This window comes from Lissotriton helveticus, chromosome 1_2, assembly GCF_964261635.1.
Source record: "Lissotriton helveticus chromosome 1_2, aLisHel1.1, whole genome shotgun sequence".
Classification (NCBI taxonomy): Eukaryota; Metazoa; Chordata; class Amphibia; order Caudata; family Salamandridae; genus Lissotriton; species Lissotriton helveticus.
Genome location: NC_136058.1, coordinates 235,045,509 through 235,068,065, shown reverse-complemented (window position 1 = coordinate 235,068,065; position 22,557 = coordinate 235,045,509). Strand labels below are relative to the sequence as shown.

Genomic DNA, 22,557 nt, shown 5'->3' with positions numbered 1-22,557 from the left:
GCCAAAATGGCTTTAAGCCCACCATAAAACTCTTCAGGAGACAAAGACCTGTTAGGGAACTTTTCCTTCAAGATCTGCTTTGCTATATGACTGGATCGGGCTAAGATGGCATTCACTTTCTGTAGTCCAAAGTCAGTGGAGACGGTGGAGCGTACAGCACGACCTTTGCACAGGAAGTGGTTCGGCCAGCACCAGAACTAGATCAGGAGTGAAAGGAGCAGGGGCGACTGGTAGTGGGGATGGAGACAAGGGTTGGAGGTCTTGACAAAGTCTTGTTCCCACAGGCACACTAGAGGGAGTCAGTGTGCAGATGAAGAAGGTGAGCACCACCTGAGTGAAAATAGATATCTTAACAGGGTTAGCATCAGGGGCTGGAAACTCCAGGATAGAAGTAGGGGCTGCAGGGTCTGAGCCAGTGGCAGGGGCGAATCTCTCACCAGCTGCATTATTAGCCTTAGAATGCATGAGGCCCACTTCTTGCACAAACTGAAGTCGTGTTTGGAGGCAAGCACCACAGGCAGACTTTGTGTCGGTCCAAGAGCTGCAACTTCTTGTTACATGATCAATTTAGCTTACACTCAAACTTGTGAGTGAGACATCCTGCCAAAAACAAAACACTGATACATTTTGTAGGCAATGCTGTAAAGAGAGCACCTCTGGGTTTGGGTTAAAGACCATGGGAAAAGGAAATTATATGAGGGGCTGGGGCACCTTCTACCACTTCCTGTGGCCGTAACCGAATGGAAGCAGTAGACCAACTGAGACAAGGTGCCACCTACTGGCACAGGACAGCTATTTCAACTTTCAGGATCCAGTATGGGGGCTGCAGGGGAGTCATGAGGTGAGGAATCTGCTTGTAGAAGTATCAATCAGAAAAGGCAAACAAATGAATTGACTGAGTTGCAGTTTATCTTGGATGCTAATAACCAGAATAGCTGGACAGCCTTGCTACATTAAAATAAGTTGGAATGTTCCCACCAATCACAGTATCTTGTTTACATCAGTGGTTAACCCAATAGGCATCCTAATAGCTCTAATTGTTCTTAACAATTTATTCTTCTCTACTTCTCTGTTCTCCTTTTTAGGTTTCTTACTTTTTTCCTTTCTCTCTTTTTTTCTAGATTGCTCTTTATTTCATAAGTCTTTTTTGCTTTTTTTTGCCTGTTCTTGTCCTTTTTTCTCTCCCTTCTTTCTTTTTTCTCCTTTCTCTATTTTTTCCTCTTTCTATTTTTCTCAGCTTTTTTTTCTTTTTCTTTTCTCAGCTTTTTTTTCTTTTTCTTTTCTCTTTAGTCTTATCTCTTGGTCTCCCTTGTCTTTGTTTCTCCTTTTCTTCTCTCTTTTCCTTCTTTCTTCCATGCAATCTTTCCCCTTTTCTTTTATTTCCTCTCCTTTCTTACTTTTTTTGCGCGTCCTTTATCTTTTGGTCTCTTTCATATATTTCTCTTTGTCCGCAACTCTTTCTTGGTCATTCAATTTCCCCTCTCTGCTTTTCTATTTGCCTCCTTTGTTTTTCCCTCTTTTCCCATTTTTCCCTCTTTCTATTTTTTCTTGGTCACTTTACTCTTTTTCTCTCCTCCTTTCATCCGTTCCTACTTTTCTCTTTGCCTTTATGCATTTCCTTCCTTTTTTTAAGGGAGTTTATCTTTTTGAAGTGATCTATTCATGTATTAATGTGTAAGTCATGATTAGGTGGCAGCTACACTGTGTGCTTCTGTGTACGGTAGGGGTGCACAGCAGAGATATATTTATCTGTATGTTTGCTAATAGTCGTAATTAAGATTGCAATGTAAATGTTAACAAACGTTCTGATGTGCGGATTTGTGGACATTAACCAATAGGCTTCAGGGTAATCAGCCAGACCTTGGTAAAAATGTGTGTACACTGAATGACAATTATGCTAAAAGGCCCAGTGAGATACTCACCTCTTCGCGGAGATCCACACAACATCAAAAGGAAAAATGTACTTTTGGGAAACACACAGGTAAATTTTTTAAGACCCAGCTCTTGCTTCGCTAGTGGCATATGCACACTGGAGCAGAATTTGGGTAATCCAGAAGGGACGTTGTAGCTACTTGGCCTTTATGTACAATTATAATGTCCTTATATAAGACAATGGTATTTAATGATTACAAGTAGTTCTCACTATCAGAAATGTTGGAGAACCCTGGTTTATATGGTCAAGGAGCTCATATGAGAATCTCTTGAAGACTTGGCATCCAATCTGATGTTGGGCCCGTAAGGATTGTTCATGAGAACAATAGGGGAGGGAGCATTAGATATAGAGCAAGGGGCACACAAGTGAGTATGGGCAATATAGGCAAAGGGGAGAAGAACACATGGTGATGGGGCAAAAAGTACGGTAAAATCAAGGGACGAGACTGCAGTTCGGGTCCTCAAGGAAATGAGGTCTGAAGTCGAGCAGAAAGAAGGATAAACAAAAGGAAGGATTAGTGCACAGGAATACCATCAATGATGCCATGCTGCTGGTACAACCAGTGAGATGATTTGGGCAGGCAACAGACCCCAGTCAACCAATTATGTTGTGTCCGATGCAAGTGAGCAGAGGGAGGACAAGGAGGAGAGGGAGAACACATACTAAGACTGAGGACCACAGTAAAGAAAGGGGACAATGAGCGGAGAGGAAAGCAAACAAGATCTTTCAAGGACTAGAGATAAGGGACATGAGGGGAGCAAAGAGTGCAGTGGAGGTCACCAGGGAGCCAAGGTCAGGGCAGAAGGATGGGGCTATAAAGAAAGGATGAATGCAGGAGGCACCATTGGGAAACAAATTACCATGGTAAAGGGCAGAAGTACTATAGTAACAGAGTGCAGAGAAAACCCTGAATTAGAGTAGGTTGCAAGAAGGAGGATAGTGCAGTAAGGAGCTTTTCCGGGGAGGGAGAGTGGAATTCAAGGGACCATGGTCAGGGCTTAAGAATTGGGGAGGGTGGAGAGAATAGGGGAGTGCTGAGGAGGTCTTTAATGAGGTCAGGGGCAACAAAGAAGTCCTGAACCTTTCAAAAAGCTAAAGACGCAGATTGAGACAGAAGATCAGGGAAGCAGCAATAGAAAACTCTGAAAGAGCCAGGCCTGAAGAAAGGACACAGGTGAATGATTTAAGGAGCAGATATGCTCCACACTTTCAGTGTCTTGTCAACAGAATACTGGCTAGGCAGTTGCTGCTTGAGACATGCAAATATGCTATTCATCTTGGCCAGCTATGTTCTGGATTGAAATGATGAACTACAACATGTACCCAGTGCCAGAAAACAAGTTGGTTTAGTACACAGCACTAAAATATATAAAAGACAGGTTACCTTCTCACTCTGCTCTTTTCCAGCTTCAGTCTCATTATCTGTCCGATTAGTGCTGCCCACTTTGTACAGAGAAGTTATATTTTCAAACTGAAAAGCAAGAAAAAGCATATAATTTTTAGTATCTACACGAGTTATTTTTAACTTTTTCTGTAAGAAGACCTACTCCTGATCAATAAAATTAACCTGCATTATTGATAAATATTATTGGCATTAGGAGAGTGATCACATTAGACAAAACTACTAAAGTGGCTATTCCGTGTAAAATTACCAGTACTGACCGCCTCTGTGCATCAGGCAAGGTTACCAGTAGTAACACCATCAAAATCCTCAGAAGGAAATGAAACAATAGCCCCATGTCTCCTCTGAAGCAGAAGAAATAATACCAGCAGAATGTCTTCATTAGAGCCATGTATTATCTCAGAGTAAATTTGTAATAATCAACGATGAGAGCTGGATAGTTCTAACCCTAAAGTGTCTGTCAAAGTTGTATATTAAAACAGGATAAGTCTACATATAATATAAGCACTAACTACACTTTGACCTGACCACTTAGTTATGCCCACCCTACAGTGCCTGCAACAGGACTGTAAATTATTGCTAGATAGATTTGTGAATAGCCCAAGCATCTTGCACCTTGTCAAATGATAGTGTAGACACTCGTACAATGCAACAACTCTGTGCACATTCTTTTGGTTTAAATATGTTTTATTAGAAGTTTTGTCAAATAATACAATCAACCCGCACTTACATCCACTGGCCAGTGGGGCATGAACATACTTGCATGGGCGGAGAGGGAAGTGAAGTGGGGGAAACAAAAAACAGTATTACCAAGCTTTTCTGCATTTCTCAAGAAAATAGGTGTAAGGCAGTATGTCTAGCAAATAGCGGACCTAGATCTTGATGTGGGAATGTGGACATCGGGTGGCTAATGTACAGATTGGGTAAGGCAAAGAATGCGCAGGTACGCTGGGCAGGTCAGATACCTAAATTCCTGGGAGAGGTAGTGTATGTAGGGCCCCCATGTTTTATCAAAGAAGGGCACTTTGCACTCATGCACTGCAGTCAGTTTCTTCATGCCAAAGAGTCCAAAGTCTATACAACCACTCTAGTTTCATTGGAATATCACCAGTCCCCCCATTTAGCCAAGATGACCTGCTTAGCAGTGCAAAGAGCCAGGGTGATTATACGGTTTGTTTGAATTGTATGGTTTCTGTTCACTTGTTATCTTGTTCTATGGACCTTGTGAAACTGTACTGGTCCCTCCAGTCTGGCTGACTCTCCTGCCCTTTGACCGTGATTGTTCTCCCTTGTTTAACCGTGTGTTTAACTACCTCACTTGTTCCCATGTGCTATGTTATTCTTGCTTTCACCACTTTGTACATTTTTGTGCTTTATAAAACTTTTCAAATAAATAAATGCTCTTCCTTAAGTTCATTTACCTGGCTTTCTAACTGGTGTCTCTTATCTCGTCTGTCTCTTTTGTGTTTAGCCATTACGCCTATAAGAGTACCCGGTAGCGTCACTTTTAGAGAAACTCATGGAAGTGTAATGGGTATGTTGGTGTATCATTAAATTCAAGGAATGAGTCTATCGCCGCGGCGATTTTGGTGCGAGTCGAGTAGTATTCAAGTAGTTTGGGATTAAGGTGCCAAGTGCCAAACCGGGGTGTGGTATACAGAGTGCGTAGCTTCATGATAGGCGAGTGATCAGACCCTATTCCCACATCCGTTACTGAAGCTTCAGGTGAGGAGATGTAAGGACGAATTCTATTCTGCTATATGTTTCATGTACAGCGGAGTGATCAGTATAAACCCTTACTTTGAGGTGGGCCGTATGCCAGACATCTACGAGTTCCCTATCATTTAACCACTGGAGACCTGCCACTGTAAATGCTCCAGTTTGTCCCACTCTAAGAGCTGATCTGTCCAAGAGGGCGTTGCGTTAAAGTCCCCGCCTATCAGTATGTTTGAGTCGGGGGATGTCATCACTCGGCCCACAGCATCTAGTATAAAGGGTTCCTGGTGCTCATTGGGGGCGTATACTATGGCTATTGTGAACATAGTAGATTGTAAGGAGATACAAAGTAAGTAGTGTGATTGGATTACCCTGCCTGGGAAGTGTGTAGCCAGTAGAAATCCAACTCCAGCTTGTTAGCGTGAGCAGGGGAAGATAAAGTGGCGGTCAAACATGCGAGAGCGCATTCAATGCCAGTTTCTCTTAAGGAGGTGAGTCTCCTGTATGAGGCAGACATCACATTTGGATTCTCTGATCATGGAAAGGAGAGCTAAATGCTTCACGAGGGTGTAAAGGCCTAGAACATTGAGACTAACTATTTTAAGCATGTGACGGATTATTAGTTATGTATGGCATACTTATAGGAACGATCTGAGCAAGTGTTGGAAGTGGTTCCGCTCTCTGGCTGCTGGAGGCTCACTGCAGGAGGCTGACTGCATTGGCTGTAATAATAGCAATTAAGAGTGTGCTGTGAGTGAAAGGAATACATAGAATCAATAACACAACATAACAACTCTGCTCCCTCGCCTGGGAGTTAACTATACCAATCGGTGGGGATCCAAGTGCATGGCATCTGGACATATCTGTAGTTTAACATAGTATAAAGTGAAGCTCCGCCGCGTTATGCACAGCCAGACTTCATGCAGCGGCAGGTCAACCGGAATTCACACTATGAAGGAAAACTTAAGTCAGAGTCCCGAAGTGCCCTTGAGCAGCGGCACTTCACGTTGGGACTCAATCATTTTCCGGTTCAGAAGTATTCCCCTGTTGCTGGAGTTGCTCGAGTAGTGCTGCTCATTCCCTGTGGCTTTCTGACTCAGTGGGTTTGGCCGTAGACTTTGTTCCATTTTCCTGATGACGGCGTAGTTTTGCCGACAGGTGAGGCAGTGTAACCATCTTGCGAGAGCGAGGTTCCTCTTCAGATGAAATAGTAAAGCTGAGGATGGATGGGGCCTCCTTGAGGGTGCGCACCCAGTGTGTTTCCTTATTGGAGATAACAATAAGCCTCAAGGGGGGGGCCCCAATTGATAACGCGCACCCTTCTCTCGAAGAAAGGTTGTGGCCGGTCGCAGGGCCCTGTGTCTTTGAAGAGTAATGGCAGACAAGGCCTGAAAGATTCCCACTTTTGTGCCCTCAAAGGTGATAACAGTCTTATCTCTCACAGCCGCCACAATGAAGTATTTTTGTTAGTAGGAATGGAGGCATGTGAGGATATCGTATAGTTTCTTACCTGTCGGTGACTTTCTGGATTCACTATGCTGTGCATTAGTCCGCCATCTAGTGGTTGGGTCCGGAATTGTTGTATTTTCGTGGCCCAGGTGGGCGTCGACATACCACCACTTAGTTTCCTTAGTGACGTTGACGCGCTTCCTCCGGAAGCTCCCACCTTTGGTCGCCATCTTTGGATTATTTTTTCTTCGTCTTGTTTTAGTTTTTCTCCTTTTTAAAGTCTTTCTCCTGTATTAAAAGTCTTCCTCTTGTCTCATCTTTCTGGCGGTGGAGGGTGGGATCGCTAGTAATTCCAGAAAGTCTTCAAGCTGCGAAACTACACCGACAGGTAAGAAACTATAAGTTTTGCAGCGTGAATCTTTCTTGATTCACTATACGGTGCATAAACTTTATAGAGGTTTGTTAGTTTTGTGGTGGCTGGGTGGAAGATGAGCTCTGGTTACTGAATATGTGTTGTAAGACCTGTCCCACTTGCGCATCCTTGTTCATTTGAATATCGACACAGTGGTGCTTAGTGAATGTGTGCCCTGAAAATCATGTTGCGGCTTTGCAAATGTCTTGAATAGGTGTGTTTGCTAGAGAGTGCAATTGTTGCTCCTTTCTTCCTTGTTGAGTGAGCATGCGCTGCCCCTTGTAAATGTTGCCCTGCTTGTTTGTGACAGAATTGTATGGTTTGTGCAATCCACCGTGCAATGGTATTTTTGGTAACTGGTCGTCCCAAAAAACTGCTGGCAAAAGACACAAAGCATTACTTTGTATTCCTGCACTCCTTTGTCTTTTCTATATAGTGCATTACTGCCCTCCTGGCGTTCAGTGTATGCAACGCCCTTTCTGTGCTTGTGGATGGCTTTTGGAAAAAACGTGGTATTTGAATTGTCTGTTTGATGTGGAACCGTGACACCAACTTTGGCATGAAATGTGGGTCTGTTCTCATTACAATCCTATCATTGTGTATTTTGCACTGTTGTCTGGATGCGAAGTTTAGACATTTTTCATTTTGGTGTGTTGCAAATAGGTCTATTTGCAGAGTTCTCCACTTGTGGAATATCTTTTGGATTTCTTGGTGATTGATTTCCCATTCGTGGGATGCCGACGTCTGTCTGCTGAGTCTGTCTGCTTCCACTTTGTCCTTCCCTGGTAGATGTATTACTAACAAGTCTATTTGTTTTGGAATTGCCCATCTCCATATTTCCTATGCTAGCACTGATAGTGTCAGTGACTGTGTCCCTCCTTGCTAGTTGATGTAGAACATGGTGGTCGTATTGTCCGTTTGGATTAGTACCCTGTGACCTCACAGATATTTCTGAAAGGCTTTTAAGGCTAGGAACACTACTTTCAGTTCTAGGTAGTTGGTGTGCTTTATCGCATCCTGAAGTGACCACAATCCCCTTACCTTGAGGGTGTTTGTGTATGCTCCCCACCCCATCTGGGAGGAATCTGCTGTGATGCTCACTGTTGGAGTTGGTTGTGTGAATGGCTTCCCTTGTGTTATGTTCTTTTTCTTCCACCACACTATTTTGTGCTTTACTGCTTGCGTGACAACCACTAGATCTTACCAACTCCATGTTGCTTGTGACCATTGTTGTTGGATCCATTCTTGGAATGGCCTCATGTGTAGGTGGATACTTGGGACCAAATGTATGCATGACGCCATCATTCCCATCAGTTTGCTGACTGTCCTACTGTCAGAACTTGCCCCTTGTAGTACAGACATGTCTCTTTCAATATTGCCAAGGTTCTCTTCACACTTAGAATCACCTTGCTTTGTATGGTGTTGATCTCTGCATCTAAGAATATCTTCACTTGTTCTGGTTCTATCGATGATTTTCCCCAAAAGATTGAAAACCCTAGTTGGGCTAATGTTTGTATGACTACTTCCATGTGCCGCCTGCACTTGTTGTATAAGTTTGCTTTCACCAGCCAGTCGTCTAGATACTGGTATACATGTTTCCCTTGCCTCCTTAGGTTGCTGCTACTGCTGCCAGTCATTTTGTGAAAACCCTTGGTGCGGATGAGTCTGAATGCCAGTACTGTGAACTGGTAGTGAGTCTCGTTGATTGTAAACTAGAATTGGGCGTAAGGTTCCGTCTACCTTTGGTATGAGGAAGTAGGTGGAGTAGACCCCTTGTTTCGTTCCTTGTATGGTACTATTTCTATGATTCTTTTATTTAGAGGTTCATGTGCTTCCTGCAGCAAATGTGCATGCTCCTTTGCTGATTGTACTCTGCTTCTTGACCTTGTTTGGAGGGGTTTTCTCCAGGTCTATACAGTAACCGTATTGTATGAGGTTTAGTATCCATTAGTCTGATGTGATTTTCCTCCACTCCTGGAGGAAGTGTTTTATCCTGTCTCCTACTGGTGTTGTGTGCTGGAGGTACTGTTAATCTTGATTTGGTCGTAGTCTTTGTCTTGGTCTTGACACTTCCCGCACCCCTAGAGATGTTGGCTGGGTGTGCGTTAGTTCTACTGAGGAGTCACTTGGAAGTGGGTTGTTGACTCCCTCTCTGTCAGTTTCCCCTTCCTCGTGCGCGCCCTCGAAAGGATTGTCCTCTTGGCTGGTACTGCCAGCTTTGCTGCTGCTATCCCTGCTGTTGTCCCTGATTACCTCCTTGATAACCTTGTTGGAATGTTTGATGTGGAGGCATAGGTTGGTGGTTACCACTACCCGTTGGCCTCCTTGATGGTGTCTTCTCATACCTGAACTGTAGCGCCCTCATGGACCTAGCTGTTACGTTGTCCTTATTGAGTTGATTTAGTTTGTCATCAACTGGTGCACTGAAAAGCTGCTCCCCGTTGAAGCGTGTGTTGAGAATATTGTTCTGAACCTCTTTTTTGAAGCCTGAGATTCTTAGCCAGGCATGCCTCCTTTCTGTTATTCCAAGTATCATCTGCCTGCTTGATGTCTCCGCTGCGTCTAGGGCATACTTCAAACAACTATTTGCCATGTTCTTTCCCTTTTCTACCAGGTGGCTCGCCCTTCTCCGGTATTGCTCTGGCAGGTGTTTTAGGAGTTCAGCCACTTCTTCCCAGTGCTGGTAGGCGTGTTTGTTAATGTGCGCATTGGAATTGGAGCTGCGCCATTGGATCGTCGCGCTTCTTTACATCTTCCTCCCCATTAGGTCCATTCTCCTGCTTTCCTTATCTGGAGGTGGGCCTGTGTTTGTGGGTATATTTGCCCTCTTCCTAGACGTGGATGTGATAATTGAATCGGATGCTAATGATCCCCTAATGTACAAGGGGTCCCTTTGAAGAATGTTTATATTCCTTCTCTTCTCTTGGGCTTACTGCTTTACACATAGCAGGTTTCTTGAAGGCCTCCTTCCCCTGGTCCAGCACACTTGAGAGCATCGGCAGGGACTGGCTTCTAGTCTGTGATAGCAACAATGTCTCGAAGAGGAAGCAAGATTAGGGTTTTTCTTCCTCTAGCTGCACTCCATATGTGTCTGCAGCTCTTATGATGACCTAATTGTAGATCCCTATGTCGTCCGTCGGCGAAGGCCTCGAAGGATAGGATTCTACACCTTCCGGTGATTCGACGTCGAGATCCTGCCACTGCAAGTCCTGCGCCTCCGAGGATGTCGAGCCCTGGTAAGTTTGCTAGTCTTCCTCCCCTTTGGAGTCGCCATAGTACAGCTCTTCCTCCTCCTGTTCCTTGCCAGGTTCTGGTGTGGGCGATGGTTGAAATTCCTCAACGTACTTTTCGTCTTCGGGCGGAATGCTGTAAATGTTAATTTTTTTGTCGAAGTCTTTCTTGCGTTGAAAGATGCTTGCCTTCTCGGCCTCGAGCCTTTTCTTCTTCTTTTCCATCTCGGACGCGTGTTCGGCATCAAGGGTTTCAGCTTTACTTTTCGCGGTTGTCGACGTCGAAGTCGTACCCGCTTTCAGGCCTTTATTTTTCGACGTTGAAGCCTCCCTTTTGTGGCTGCTCTTCGACACCTTTCCCTTATCTTGGGTTTTCGCCGTCTGGGAGTCCTTTTCGAAGGAACCGACGGGCTGTTTGTCCTTGGATGCAGGTGCAGACGTCGAATGCTTCAACGGCAATGCTCCTTTCGAGAACTTTAACTCACTTCTGCGAGCATCAGTGTAGTGTTTGGGGTTCGACCACTCTCTCACCTCCTTCAGTGTTTTCTTTTTGACGGCTTTGGTGTACTCCGGTCCTTCGGCGATGTTGTCTTCCTCTCCACTGGAGAGTCCCACACCTCGGAGCGATGGAGGTGTCCCCTGCCCCGGCAAGCTGCAATTCTCTCTGCTTTGCCTCTTTCTTACTCTGATGGTCTTCGGGGTGAATGCCGCACAGGCGTTGCAATCTTCGCTTCTATGGTTGAGCGGCAGGCAGAGATTACAAACTGGGTCTTGGTCCTTCGCCGCATACTTGTGGTGACAGTTTGCACAGAATTTAAGGAAAATTATACTTACTAGTATGAATCTGTTCTTGGCATGTAGGGCAGCAGAGCCACACATTATTGCATAGATCACCATCTGGTGGTGAGCCCGGATGATTACACTTTGTTGTTGTTTTGGAAGAGTCTTTGTCTGTTGGATGACTCCTCCTGTAGATCGTAGTGCACATGGGCATCGACTCCATCTTCAGATGGTTTTCGCCATTGAGGAAATGATGGAGTTGAAAGAGTACAGAGAAGGATGTCCATGTATTGTGTATTTAATTAAGATATTACTGGAACAGATATAGGTAGCTGGGGAGGCGGGTGGGCGTGTGTGGCTCTGCAGCCCTACATGCCAAGAACAGATGCATACTGGTAAGTAGCATTTTCGGTTCGAGGCATATGGGCTGCAGACCACACACTATTGCATCGATTGCACAGCAGTTTTCTCCCTTAGCGGCGACCACCCGTACCTGTTGCAGTAGTTTGAAATAATGTTTTGAGTACGGCCTGGCCCACACTAGCTTGTTGTTTTGCCTGCACATCTACACAGTAGTGTTTTGTAAATGTGTGCAGTGTAGACCATGTAGCTGCTTCACAGATATCATCTAGGGGTATATTTTCCTAGGGATGCCATAAATGCCCCTAATTTACGGGTGGAATGAGCCCTAGGGGGAATGGATAGAGTGCGTTTTTCTTTTTGGTAACAGATTTGAATGCACTTAATACACCTTGCAATGCCCGATTTTGAAATGGAATTACCTTTGTGTGGAGGAGAAAAGAACACAAACAATTGTTTTGTTTTACGAAACGGTTTTGTCCTATCAATGTAGTAGAGGAGTGCTCTTTTTACATCTAATGTGTGTAGAGCTCTTTCCTGTTTGTGGTTGAGAAAACAATACTGGCAACTCAATAGATTGGTTGAGGAGGAACGGAGAAATGACTTTTGGAAGGGATTTCGGGTTTGTTTTAAGAACCAATTTGTTGTGATGGAGTTTTATAAATAGTTCTCGAATTGTTAATGCCTGGATCTCACTTACTCTTCTGAGTGAGGTAATAGCAACTAAAAAAGCAACTTTTCATGTAAGGAACTGTAACTCACACTTATGTAATGGTTCAAATGGAGGACCCATAAGTCTAGTGAGAACAATATTTAAATTCATACCGGAGAGGGTGGTATTCTGGGAGGAATTATTCTTTTGAGTCCTTCCATAAACGCTTTGATGGCAGGTACTCTATAGCAGCAAGATGTAACCTGATTGAGGAGTACGCTAATTTACATCTCTGTAGATGGAGCAGATAGCATATGATGTTTTGTATGGAAACATCTAATGGGTTAATGTGGTTATTTGTGCAATATACAACAAAGCTTTTCCACTTGGCTGCATAGCATGCTCTAGTGGTGGGGCGTCTTGGTTCTTTTATGACATTCATGCAATCAGGCAAAAGATTGAGGTATCCAAATTCTAAGACCTCAGGAGCCAAATCGCTAGATTGAGCTGCATTGGGTCTGGATGCATGATCTCTCCATGGTTCTGTGTCAGTAGATGTGGAGAGAGTTTTAATTTTTGATGTGGTACTACTGAGAGCTCTAGTAGTGTGGTGTACCACGATTGTCTTGCCCACGTTGGTGCTATGAGAATCAATGTGAGGGAATGTTGCTGTAGCTTTCATACTGCTAACGGAATTAGTGGGAGAGGTGGAAAAGCGTACGCAAATTTGTTTGACCAATTCATCCATACCGCATTGCCTTTGGACAATGGGTGTGGGTATCTGGCGGCAAAGCTTGGGCATTTGGAGTTGCAGTGTGTGGCGAACAGATCTATCTCTGGTTGGCCCCACTTGTGAAAGAACGGTTGAAGAACTGGAGGATGAAGTTCCCACTCTTGTATCTGTTGTCTTTGATGACTTAACAGATCTGCAACTCGATTGTAAACTCCTGGTAGATGTTCTGCTAACAGAATTTTTTTTTGAGGAATGGTCCACCTCCATATGCTCTGCGTGAGCCGGGAGAGCTGCAAGGAGTGTGTTCCTCCTTGTTTTTGGATGTAATACATGGCTGTCATATTGTCTGTATGGATTAGTACAGCCTTGCTTGATAGGTAATGTTGGAACTATTTTAGAGCTAGAAAAATTGCAAACAACTCCAGAAGATTTATGTGGAGTAGCTTTTGCTGCGGTGTCCATGTACCCTGTACTGTGTGTTCTTCTAAATGCGCTCCCCATCCTGTGAGAGATGAGTCTGTGGTTAGCACTACTTATGGAACAGGCTCTATGACTGGCCGGCCCTTGGAAAGGTTTTTGGTGTTCCACCACTGCTGAGAGCGATATGTCCGGAAGTCTACCACCACCAAATGTGTTATTTGCTGATGAGCCTGATTCCATTGACTTGCTAAGCCCTCTTTATGCGGCGCATTTGTAGTCTTGCGTATGGTACTATGAAACTGCAAGATGCCATCATTCCGATTAATTGCATGCACACTCAAGCTGGTAGTGAGTGCTGTGGCTGGAATATTTGCATAAGAGCTTGCATACTTTGTATCCTTGTTTGAGTGGGATATGCAATTGCTTTGGAGGTATCTATTGTGGCACCTAGATACTGTTGAGACAGGGGGGGATGGTTGGAGGTGGGACTTCTTTTGATGTACTGTGAATCCTAGCTTGTGTATTAGGCAGATGTTCTGATGTGTGTGCTGTACACATTGGTGGTGTGACTTGGATTTTATTAACCAGTCGTCTAGGCATGGGAAGAGATGAATGTTGTCCCTTCTTATGTGTGCCGCTACTACTGCTAGACACTTTGTGAACACTCTAGGTGCTGTAGTTACTCCGAAAGGGAGTACTTTGAAATGGTAATGTTGACCTTCTAGTACAAATCAAAGGTACTTTCTGTGAGATTGATGTATAGGAATGTGGAAGTAGGCGTCCTTGAGATCTAATGTGGAGAGGAAGTCGCCTTGTTTTAACAGCAGAAGAACCTGTTGTAGTGTGACCATATGGAAGTGGTCGGATTTTATGTACAGGTATAGGGACCTTAGATCTAGTATAGGTCTGAGGGACCCGTCCTTTTTGGGTATGAGAAAGTATAGGGAGTAAACTCCTGTGTTTTGGGACTGGTTCTATTGCATTCTTTTGCAGTAGAGATGCAACCTCTTGTCTTAGGAGTGTGAGATGCTCCTGTGACATGGTACGTTGTCTGGGTGGTATTGTTGGAGGAGTGGAAGTGAGCTCCAGGCAATAACCTGACTGAACTATTTGTCTTACCCACCTGTCTGTGGTGATGGAGTTCCAGACAGGTAGGAACTGTTGTAATCTCCCCCCGACAGGAGTGGAATGGTCTGGGGTGATGGAAGGGAAGTCACTGTTTGGGAGTAGAGGCATTGCGGTTGTTGTTGCCTCTGCCTCTACCCTTATTGTTGTTACCTCTATATCCTCCTCTGTAATACCCTCTACTGGGCAAGGTTTGGGTGGGCGCTTTCTAAGAAGAGGAGGTGTTGTCAGTTGGAAAACCCTTAGAGGCGCCCCTGTATGAGGAGCGATGAAAGGGGTTTGTAAGGCTCCCATGGATTTTGCCGTATCAATATCTTTTTTCATTTTCTCTAGTGCATTATCACTGTTGGACCAAAGAGATGTTGCTGGTCAAAGGGTTGATTTAAGATACTGGCCTGTACTTCTGGCTTAAACCCAGAGCTGCGTAGCCATGCATGGCTACGCAAGAGTACTCCCGTATTTATTGCTCTAGAGGCTGTGTCTGCAGTGTCTAATCCACAGCAGATTGAGGTATTTGTAATAACCTTGCCTTCTTGTATTAAGTCAGAAGCCCTGGTCTTATATTGCTCTGACAAATGTTGCATGAGTGATTCTAACTCATCATAATGAGCTCAAGCATATCTCGCTGACAAAGCTTGAGTGTTAGCAATTCTCCAGACATTGGCTGCTTGTGAGGTGGTGCGTTTTCCTGAAGCATCTGAAAGCTTGGACTCTTTATCAGGGGGTGGAGAATCTCCTGTTGTCTGCGAGTTAGCTCTTTTCCTCGCATTCAATACTACTAATGAGTCCAATGGCAGCTTACCTTTAATGTATTCTGGGTCAGTTGGAGCCGCTTTATACTTTTTTCCAGTCTGGGGTTAATTACCCTGGCTCTGATGGGGTCTTTGAATACCTCTGGTGCATGTCTCACCACTCCACTAAGTATTGGTAATGTGGTTGTGGTTTTAGTTTTATGTGACGACAGTAGTGTATCCATAAGGAAGTCCTCTTCCACTGGATATGCACGTAAGTCCACTCCATGAAAAGTGGCTGCTCTATGAATGAGCTGTGTAAACCCAATAGTGTCATCTGGGGGAGATGGTCTAGAAGGGTATGCGTCATCTTGTGGCATATGTAGTGCATCTGGCGCATCATAATCCTCCCACGGATCTTCTGATGGCCCAGGAATATTTTGTGGGTCATCTGTGTCATTTATGTGTTGCTCACTTTCTACCCCCTGTGAAAAATGTTCTTCATCATCATCATCATCCTGCGGTATAGGGATATGTGTGCTGGATGGTGAGTGTACAGGAGAAATATCTATTGGTATCTCTATCAATGGTGAAGGAATTCGTATGGGGGAAGTTTGAGCATGCTTTTTGAGAGGAACTGGAGGTGGTTAGGGAGAGTCCGTTTTCCCCTTTTCAGGCACTGTAATGACATGTCCAGTCTTTGGATTAATACAAAGAGTCTTTTGCTTTGGGTCTGGGTGAAAAAGCTCTGCAGAAATATCCTTTTTCAGTGCCGATTTATCCTGTTTGGGACCGAAATGCTTAGGTTTTACAGTGTCTATCGTCTTTGGAGCGGATTTTGGCTTCGGTCTTGAAGACTTGGTATCATGTTTCTTTCTCGGATCTGAACTTTTTGGATCCGGAATTGTAGTTCCCGAAGTGCGTTTGGAATCATCGACCTTCGGAGCCGAAGTGTGTTTCGGGCCGAAGCAGGCTTCGGGTCAACTTTTTTCGGAACTGGAGTGGTCTTCGGTTCGGTAGACTTGGGAACGTCTTTCGGTGCTGAGCTTGTTTACGGCTCGACCGTTTTCGGTACCAAGGGCTGCTTCGGTGCCGGAGTTAATTTTGGTTTGAGGACCTTCTGCTTGTCGGGACCGACAGCCTGACTCAAGCCCGAGTCGACTGGAGGCTTCTTTTGAATCTTCGTTGCCGAGCAAGAAGGCGAGGCGTCGGAAGGTTTTGGTTGGTGTGCACCTGGACCCGGAGGTGGAGGTGGAACCGAAACCTGTCCCAGTATGGGTGGGTGAACAGGGTCTACGCTTGTACTCACGACTTGTTGACCAGCTGGAAGAAGATCTTCGTCTTCCGATTGATCCTCGGCTCCGGAAGCTGAATCCTCTGCTTCGGAAACAATGTCGTCCTGCTGTTGTTCTTCAGACTCTACCTCAAACAGAGCCTCGTCTATGATGAGGTATGGTGTCGAAGACGACTGCGCCATGACTCTTCGAGCTCGACGGTTCCTGATTGGCCTCTTGGACCGGAACGAAGCGCAGGCCTCACAATCTCTATTCTCGTGCTCTGGAGACAAGCACAGATTGCCAACCTCATGAAGATCAGCGTGAGGCACAATTGGACCCGACCGCCCCGACGAACGCTGGAATCAAGAAGCGCAAACCTTTCTTCCACGTGGGTAAATTGAATTACTGTCGAAGACGATACCGATGGTATGATGTAGGACTGGAACTCGAAAAGAGATCGGTAACGGGACCGAAGGATAAACACATCTGAGCCCGATGGCGGAAAAAAACAATCTGAAGATGGAGTCGATGCCCATGCGCACTACGATCTACAGGAGGAGTCATCCAACAGACAAAGACTTTTCCAAGACAACAACAAAGTGTAATCATCCGGGCCCACCACCAGACGGTGATCTATGCAATAGTGTGTGGTCTGCAGCCCATATGCCTCGAACAGGGAGTTTTGTCCATCACCACGCCCAAGGAGTCCCCGGTGTGTGCATTCTCTGAAGAAACGTCTACGTTTTCGATGTTCTTTCTCCTCTTTCGTCAACCTCTGTACGCGACTCATAATCCGGTATCTTCTTCGGTGATCTTTAGATGTTTTTGTAGATTTTCATCGATTCTTCACTCCAAAGTTTTGGCGCTCCTTCCCTGTCGATCCAGACCCAATGGCGGAATAAAGAATCTTAAGATGGCGACCAAAGGTGGGAGCTTCTGGAGGAAGCGTGTGGACGTCACGAAGGACACCAAATGGTGGTATGTCGATGCACACCTGGGCCACGAAAAAAAAAGAGAAATGAAGAAATAAAACAATTTCGGACCCAACCACTAGATGGCAGAATAATACACAGCATCGTGAATCCAGAAAGATTCACGCTGCAAAACTTGAGGTGCACCAGGGGTCTTGGCGGGAAGGCCCTCTCTGTGTGTGCGCTCCAGAGCAATATCTTTATCTATCAGTTCTGGTGCTATATGGCGGAATAGGCCAGGAGGGGTGGCTGAGCGCTGTTCAGCTTTTAGGGGGAGGTGTGCTTAACATATCTTTCTAGGTTGTGTCCTTTTTAGAGTGATTGGCAGCCATTGTGTTGGATGAGGTGGCATTCCCAGACAGTGGTCAGGCACTCACATAGAGGGGTAGGATCAGGACTGCCGCACATACCAGTCTGCAGATGTGTACCAGCCTCAAGTCAGTAAGCCAGTAACTAGCTAATTGGCAGGAGTGTGGTATTTTGGATTGCAGAGATAGTGCTTGTATCCCCAGACGTAGACAGGGCTGCAGCTGTATGGGGTGGAGGAAGTGTGCAACAGTGGCGGTAAAAATGTCAGTTGATGCAGAGTGGCAATCGGGGGTGTCCAGCACCACCAAGCAAGTCCTCAATCAACAGAGTGCCAGGTGCTCACTTTGCTAGTACTTACAGGGCCAAACAGCATGTGGTAGAGACCAGCAGGGGTAACGTAGCAGGAAAAGAGGTCAGGAGACCCAAGGGCCCCTTTAACTTGTAGTGTAGCTCATGCTCTTGTGTAGTTCTTGGCAGAGACCGGCAGGGGTCCAGCAGCAGACTAGGTCAGGAGACCCCAGGCACAAGGGCCTCCTTAACTTGTGCAGTAGCATGTGCTCTTGTATAGCTCATGTTCTATTGAGGCAGCATGAGAGGAGGGAGCACAGTACCACCCGCCGAGCTTGCTAGCAGTGAGTCAATCGGGCCTAGGTCTTCTTGAGCACTCCGAGCCAGGCCGCAGAGTTCAAAGCAAGAGGGCGCATAGGGCAGCGTGTACATCTAAAGACCCGCAGGCGGTTAAGTGCCTGCAGCATAGTTCTCCTCGTCAGCCCCAAACCGCGGTCCTCTCGTGGTTCACGGATCGGGTGTTCGTCCCCACCACAGTCCGGCTACCAGCAGGGTCCACCTAAGACCTCATGTTAAATCTGCAGCTACACCATCGGCACACCTATGGCCGTCATCTTGAGTTGGCGGCAGCCGAAGTCGCACTTGCAATAGGCACTGCTATTTCGGGACTGCTGGCATTATGGGTGTCCATAGCAGCTCCGCAGCTTCCCCGCAGGGCTACCAGCAAGCAAGGGCAGAATAATCTTCCTGAGAGTGCTGCAAGTGCCAATTTCAGTATTCACACGGCGGAGCTCCATGAAGTTACTGCTATTTGGGGGTCCTCCTAGCCACGCCCACATGCACATTCTTTTAAAAGTATATACAAAATCTTCGTCTTCCAATTCCTGTCTTTCTTTTACCTTTTAGTTAGTACACTTCCATCAGGGGTTCTTTCAGTTCTAAAAAGGTTAAGTTTTCCAACTGCAAAAATAGAAAATGCAAGGAAACGGTGTCTCGGCTTAAATGAAAGCAAGCTTAGTGCATAGCATGATCCAGCGGGAGATGGTTCTTTTCTGCACAGCACTGCCTATTTTTTTGCTGCAGAGAACCCGACAAAGAGCTGATCGTCCACCGGTATTCTTTGGTACAATCTATGTAAAAGCTCAACACTTTCTAGGGGGTGAGCACAATTGAGTCTCTCCTCCTCCTACAAGGGGTGAGAAGGAGTGCAGACCGCCAACAACGTGATGATCTGAACGGCATTACACAACTTTAGGCAAGAAAGATACAAGCTTTCGCAAAACGAGCTTGTCTAGCAAGAAGGTGGTGTACAGTGGGTTTATACAGAGCTTGAAAGTCACACTCCACGCCCATGTTACGGTGTCTAGGAACACTTTTTCGAGGGTAACAGGCTGCAAGGAGCAGCTGTGAAGTCTCTCAAGGGGAGTGCACATCAGAAATGTAAGGACCAAGTTAAGGTCCCACTGTGGCATGACAAAGGGAGAGGAAGGCAACACATTGTGTAAACCTGTCAAAATGCACATACCTGGAGATTTTAAACATCGAGGGCTGATCCGGCAACCCATAAAATATTTAAATAGCTGAAAAGTACCCTTTAACTGTGCCCACAGCAACGCCTTGCTGAACTAGTGACAAAACAAATAAAAAACAATAGATAACTTAGCCTGGAGGGGGTTCCAGGTGGCACAGATGTATAGTATACTGCTGTAACACATGATGCATGCACTGTTATAAGATGTAACTCTGGGAATCATTTGTGGATTGGAAATGCGAATTTGTAGCAAACGTATTGTATACTGTGATCTCGCCTTGTTGCATATCTTTATCTACACCAAAATGTTATTGATAAGCTAATACACCTGCCCTGGGCACTGTCTTTCTGCCATGAAAGGCCCGGGAGACCGATTGGGCTGGGTGTGGTCTGGCATTTTACATATTTGAAGCCCTTGCCTTAGCCACGATGGGGGCGAAACTGATGATGGAATTGATTGATGGGAGCAGACCTAAGGAACGTGGCCTGACCCTCCTTTTCTTTACCCATTCCAGGAATGAGCCTACTTTCTCATCAAAAAGGCAAGAGCCATCAAATGAATGTCCATTAAGAATACCTGGACATCCCCGGAGAAGCCCATAGACCTCATCTATGCGTGGCGCCAAAGTGCTACACTTGTGTCAACTGCCTGACATAGCCAGTTGTGTACAGATTGTAGCGAATGACAAACTATGTTCCATCTCGTCCGTTCTAGATAGCTTGTGTTAGAGACACCTGACCACTGTGCCTCAGCGCACTGGTGTAGCGACCAAGGAGACAGCTGGTATTCACAGAGCGCAGAGGAAGGTTGGTGGAACATGTGCTTGCCAAAGGTCTCAATACAATTTGCTTCACGAACAGGCGGGTTTGTGGGAAAATCGTTCAGGTTTATCGCCTGAACCACTAAGCTCTCAGGTGCAGGATGCTGTGTGAGAAAGTTGCCTGGTCCTGGGCTATGGTGAGAAACTACGTGCCTGTGTACTGCAGGGCCAGAGCATGATTTTACCCAAGGGCCCAGAAGGCTAACCATGAAGGCTCCATTGAAGGGCAACAAAGGTTTAATGCAAGTCTAGCCCAGATGGACGATCTCTGTCTTTACCTCGATGGTGGGTAACTGATGATAAAGGGGCTTTCTTCTGTTCTGTTTCAGGGCCAGGAGGAGAAGCTAGGCTTTTGCCTGCGGTGGTGTCCAGGCCACTGTCATCCTGCAGTTCCTCATACGAATTGTCTGCATAATACTAGAGAGCAAATTTTACCTTCATCAAAATTTTCATTACCTGCAACAGTGCCAAAACTATTATGCAATTCCTGGGCACTGCCAGGTGATATGAAGAAGTAGCTGGTAGTAATCAGTGGGGGTGTCGAATGACTTTTCCCAACTGGCTCAACACACATACTGAGTCGAGGTGGAGATGAGATTGACTCGGAGTCAGAAAATACGATCGGTTGTGCTTCCTCCTTCAGCACCTGCATCAATCGGAAAGGGCCCCGAATCATCAGTGGAGCAGGAACGGAAGATGGTACCAAAGCTGTTGCAGAACCCACAGTGGGTTTGGCCACCACAGACTGTGTTGAGGGTAGACCTGCCAGCTGAAGTCCGACTGGAGGCCTTTGTGGATCCTTGGGGCCCAGATACACAAGAGGGAGGCAGTGCAGTGCCAAAGAGGTGCAGCAAGGCCTAAAGAAAGTCCTCCGTTTGTTGCAGCATTACCAATGTACGTGGGGAATTCTGAGCGAGACCGAGAGGCACGTTGACGCTATTGCACCTTCTATGTAGTTCAAGAGTGGCGGGAAGGGGCAGAGTTAAGCTTCTTATGTTTCTTTCTGGACTGCCCAATGACTCCCACCGCAACAACGACTGGCTGGAGGAACAACTTTTGGGAGAATGATTGGGGCCATTCTTCCGACTTTGGTCATGGTAAAGAGTCTATTTATGTTTGATGACGAGCGGTCCCATATTGCCTTCTGATTCATCTGGTTGCCACAACCCTTAGGATCGTGTTCCCACCCAGGCACAAGTCAGACTTTGTGGGTATCCAAAATTTACATATATTTTGAGTCTCTACTAAGCTTGAACACCGTTGTTTTCGGAGGTAACATTTGCAAACTGGAGTTTGAAGATTTTTTGAGAGAAATAAGTTTAGTCAGAAACTGAGTAGCTCCAGATTAGAGTCTGAAAATGAAGGGAGAAAAGAACAGATAAAAATGAGCACGGGCGGTGCTAATATGCAGCTCCGATAGTCACAACCACAGCGGAACAACGTAGCCACAGAGCAGCACAACACTACCTGCACACAAGAGCACTGCTTGGAAGTTTCTGGATCTAGTCTGACGCCTGGCGACTCTTCTTCACAAGGTGAGAAATTTGTGAGAAGTATCCATCAGAAAAGTAAAATGGGAAATGCGGATACAAATTACTTTTAACATGCTGATCGATTCAAAAATTAAATCAACGGGCAATAAAACAAAGAAATTCGTAAACAAGCAATTAATTTTGCACGCACCAAGAAAATAAATTAGCGCCTACCATGCCTGTAGACAGGTTGTCTCTCTTTTCCAGCCTGGTGATGGAGGGCAGCTCGGTTTCCAGCAGTATTACTCTTTGGCTTACATTGCCCACTGCAGTCTCCAAGGTCTGTAGTTTAAGATCATTTTGTTTCTGGTACAATACAATTGTTTCATTGAGTTCAACCAATGAGTTGTGAAAATCTAGGACATCCTGTAAAGAACAAACACTTAATAAATAGATATCAATCCATTTAAAATGGGTTTGCATTTATTCAAACTAGTATTTGAGACGGTCGTGCTGATTAACAGCATATGCCAATAATGACCCCAAATTTCTCCGAAATAAAAATAATTAACAACAAATTCGTAAAGAAAGTAGTAAACAGCATGCCTTTTGCTAAAATGGGTAACAAGCAACAAAATATAGTTCTTTCGCCTGGATTCCTTTGCTGTGCAGCTAGGGAGAGAAACGGAAACAAGCAGTGATCCTTAATCACAGCACTTTTGAAATACAACTCACAGTGATGGGTCGATCGCTAATAGTACAAATACCCGTTAAACTGTGAACTCATTTGAATGGCTGTATGTTTTATTCCTGGTTTGTTTTGGCAAATTTGTAATACACTGTATGCCAATTATTCATGAGCCTTGCAAGGTACCATAAAGTTGCTGCTCAAGACACTACTGCAAGTTAAAACATAGATAATTTCAGACTTGATGTTTTGCACCC

General features: G+C 45.4%; 1 protein-coding gene across 2 annotated transcripts in view; it reads right to left on the bottom strand.

Annotated features, from left to right (window-relative positions):
- EFCAB14 (EF-hand calcium binding domain 14) overlaps nucleotides 1-22,557 on the bottom strand; it is a 278,772-nt gene that overhangs the window by 121,328 nt on the left and 134,887 nt on the right. For both annotated transcript variants that reach the window (XM_078671656.1, XM_078671657.1), the window contains exons 7-8: nucleotides 21,847-22,038; nucleotides 3,318-3,404 (exon numbers count right to left, since the gene is read on the bottom strand). In XM_078671656.1, the coding sequence (XP_078527782.1) occupies nucleotides 3,318-3,404; nucleotides 21,847-22,038 (279 nt within the window). The remainder of the gene's footprint in view (nucleotides 1-3,317; nucleotides 3,405-21,846; nucleotides 22,039-22,557) is intronic.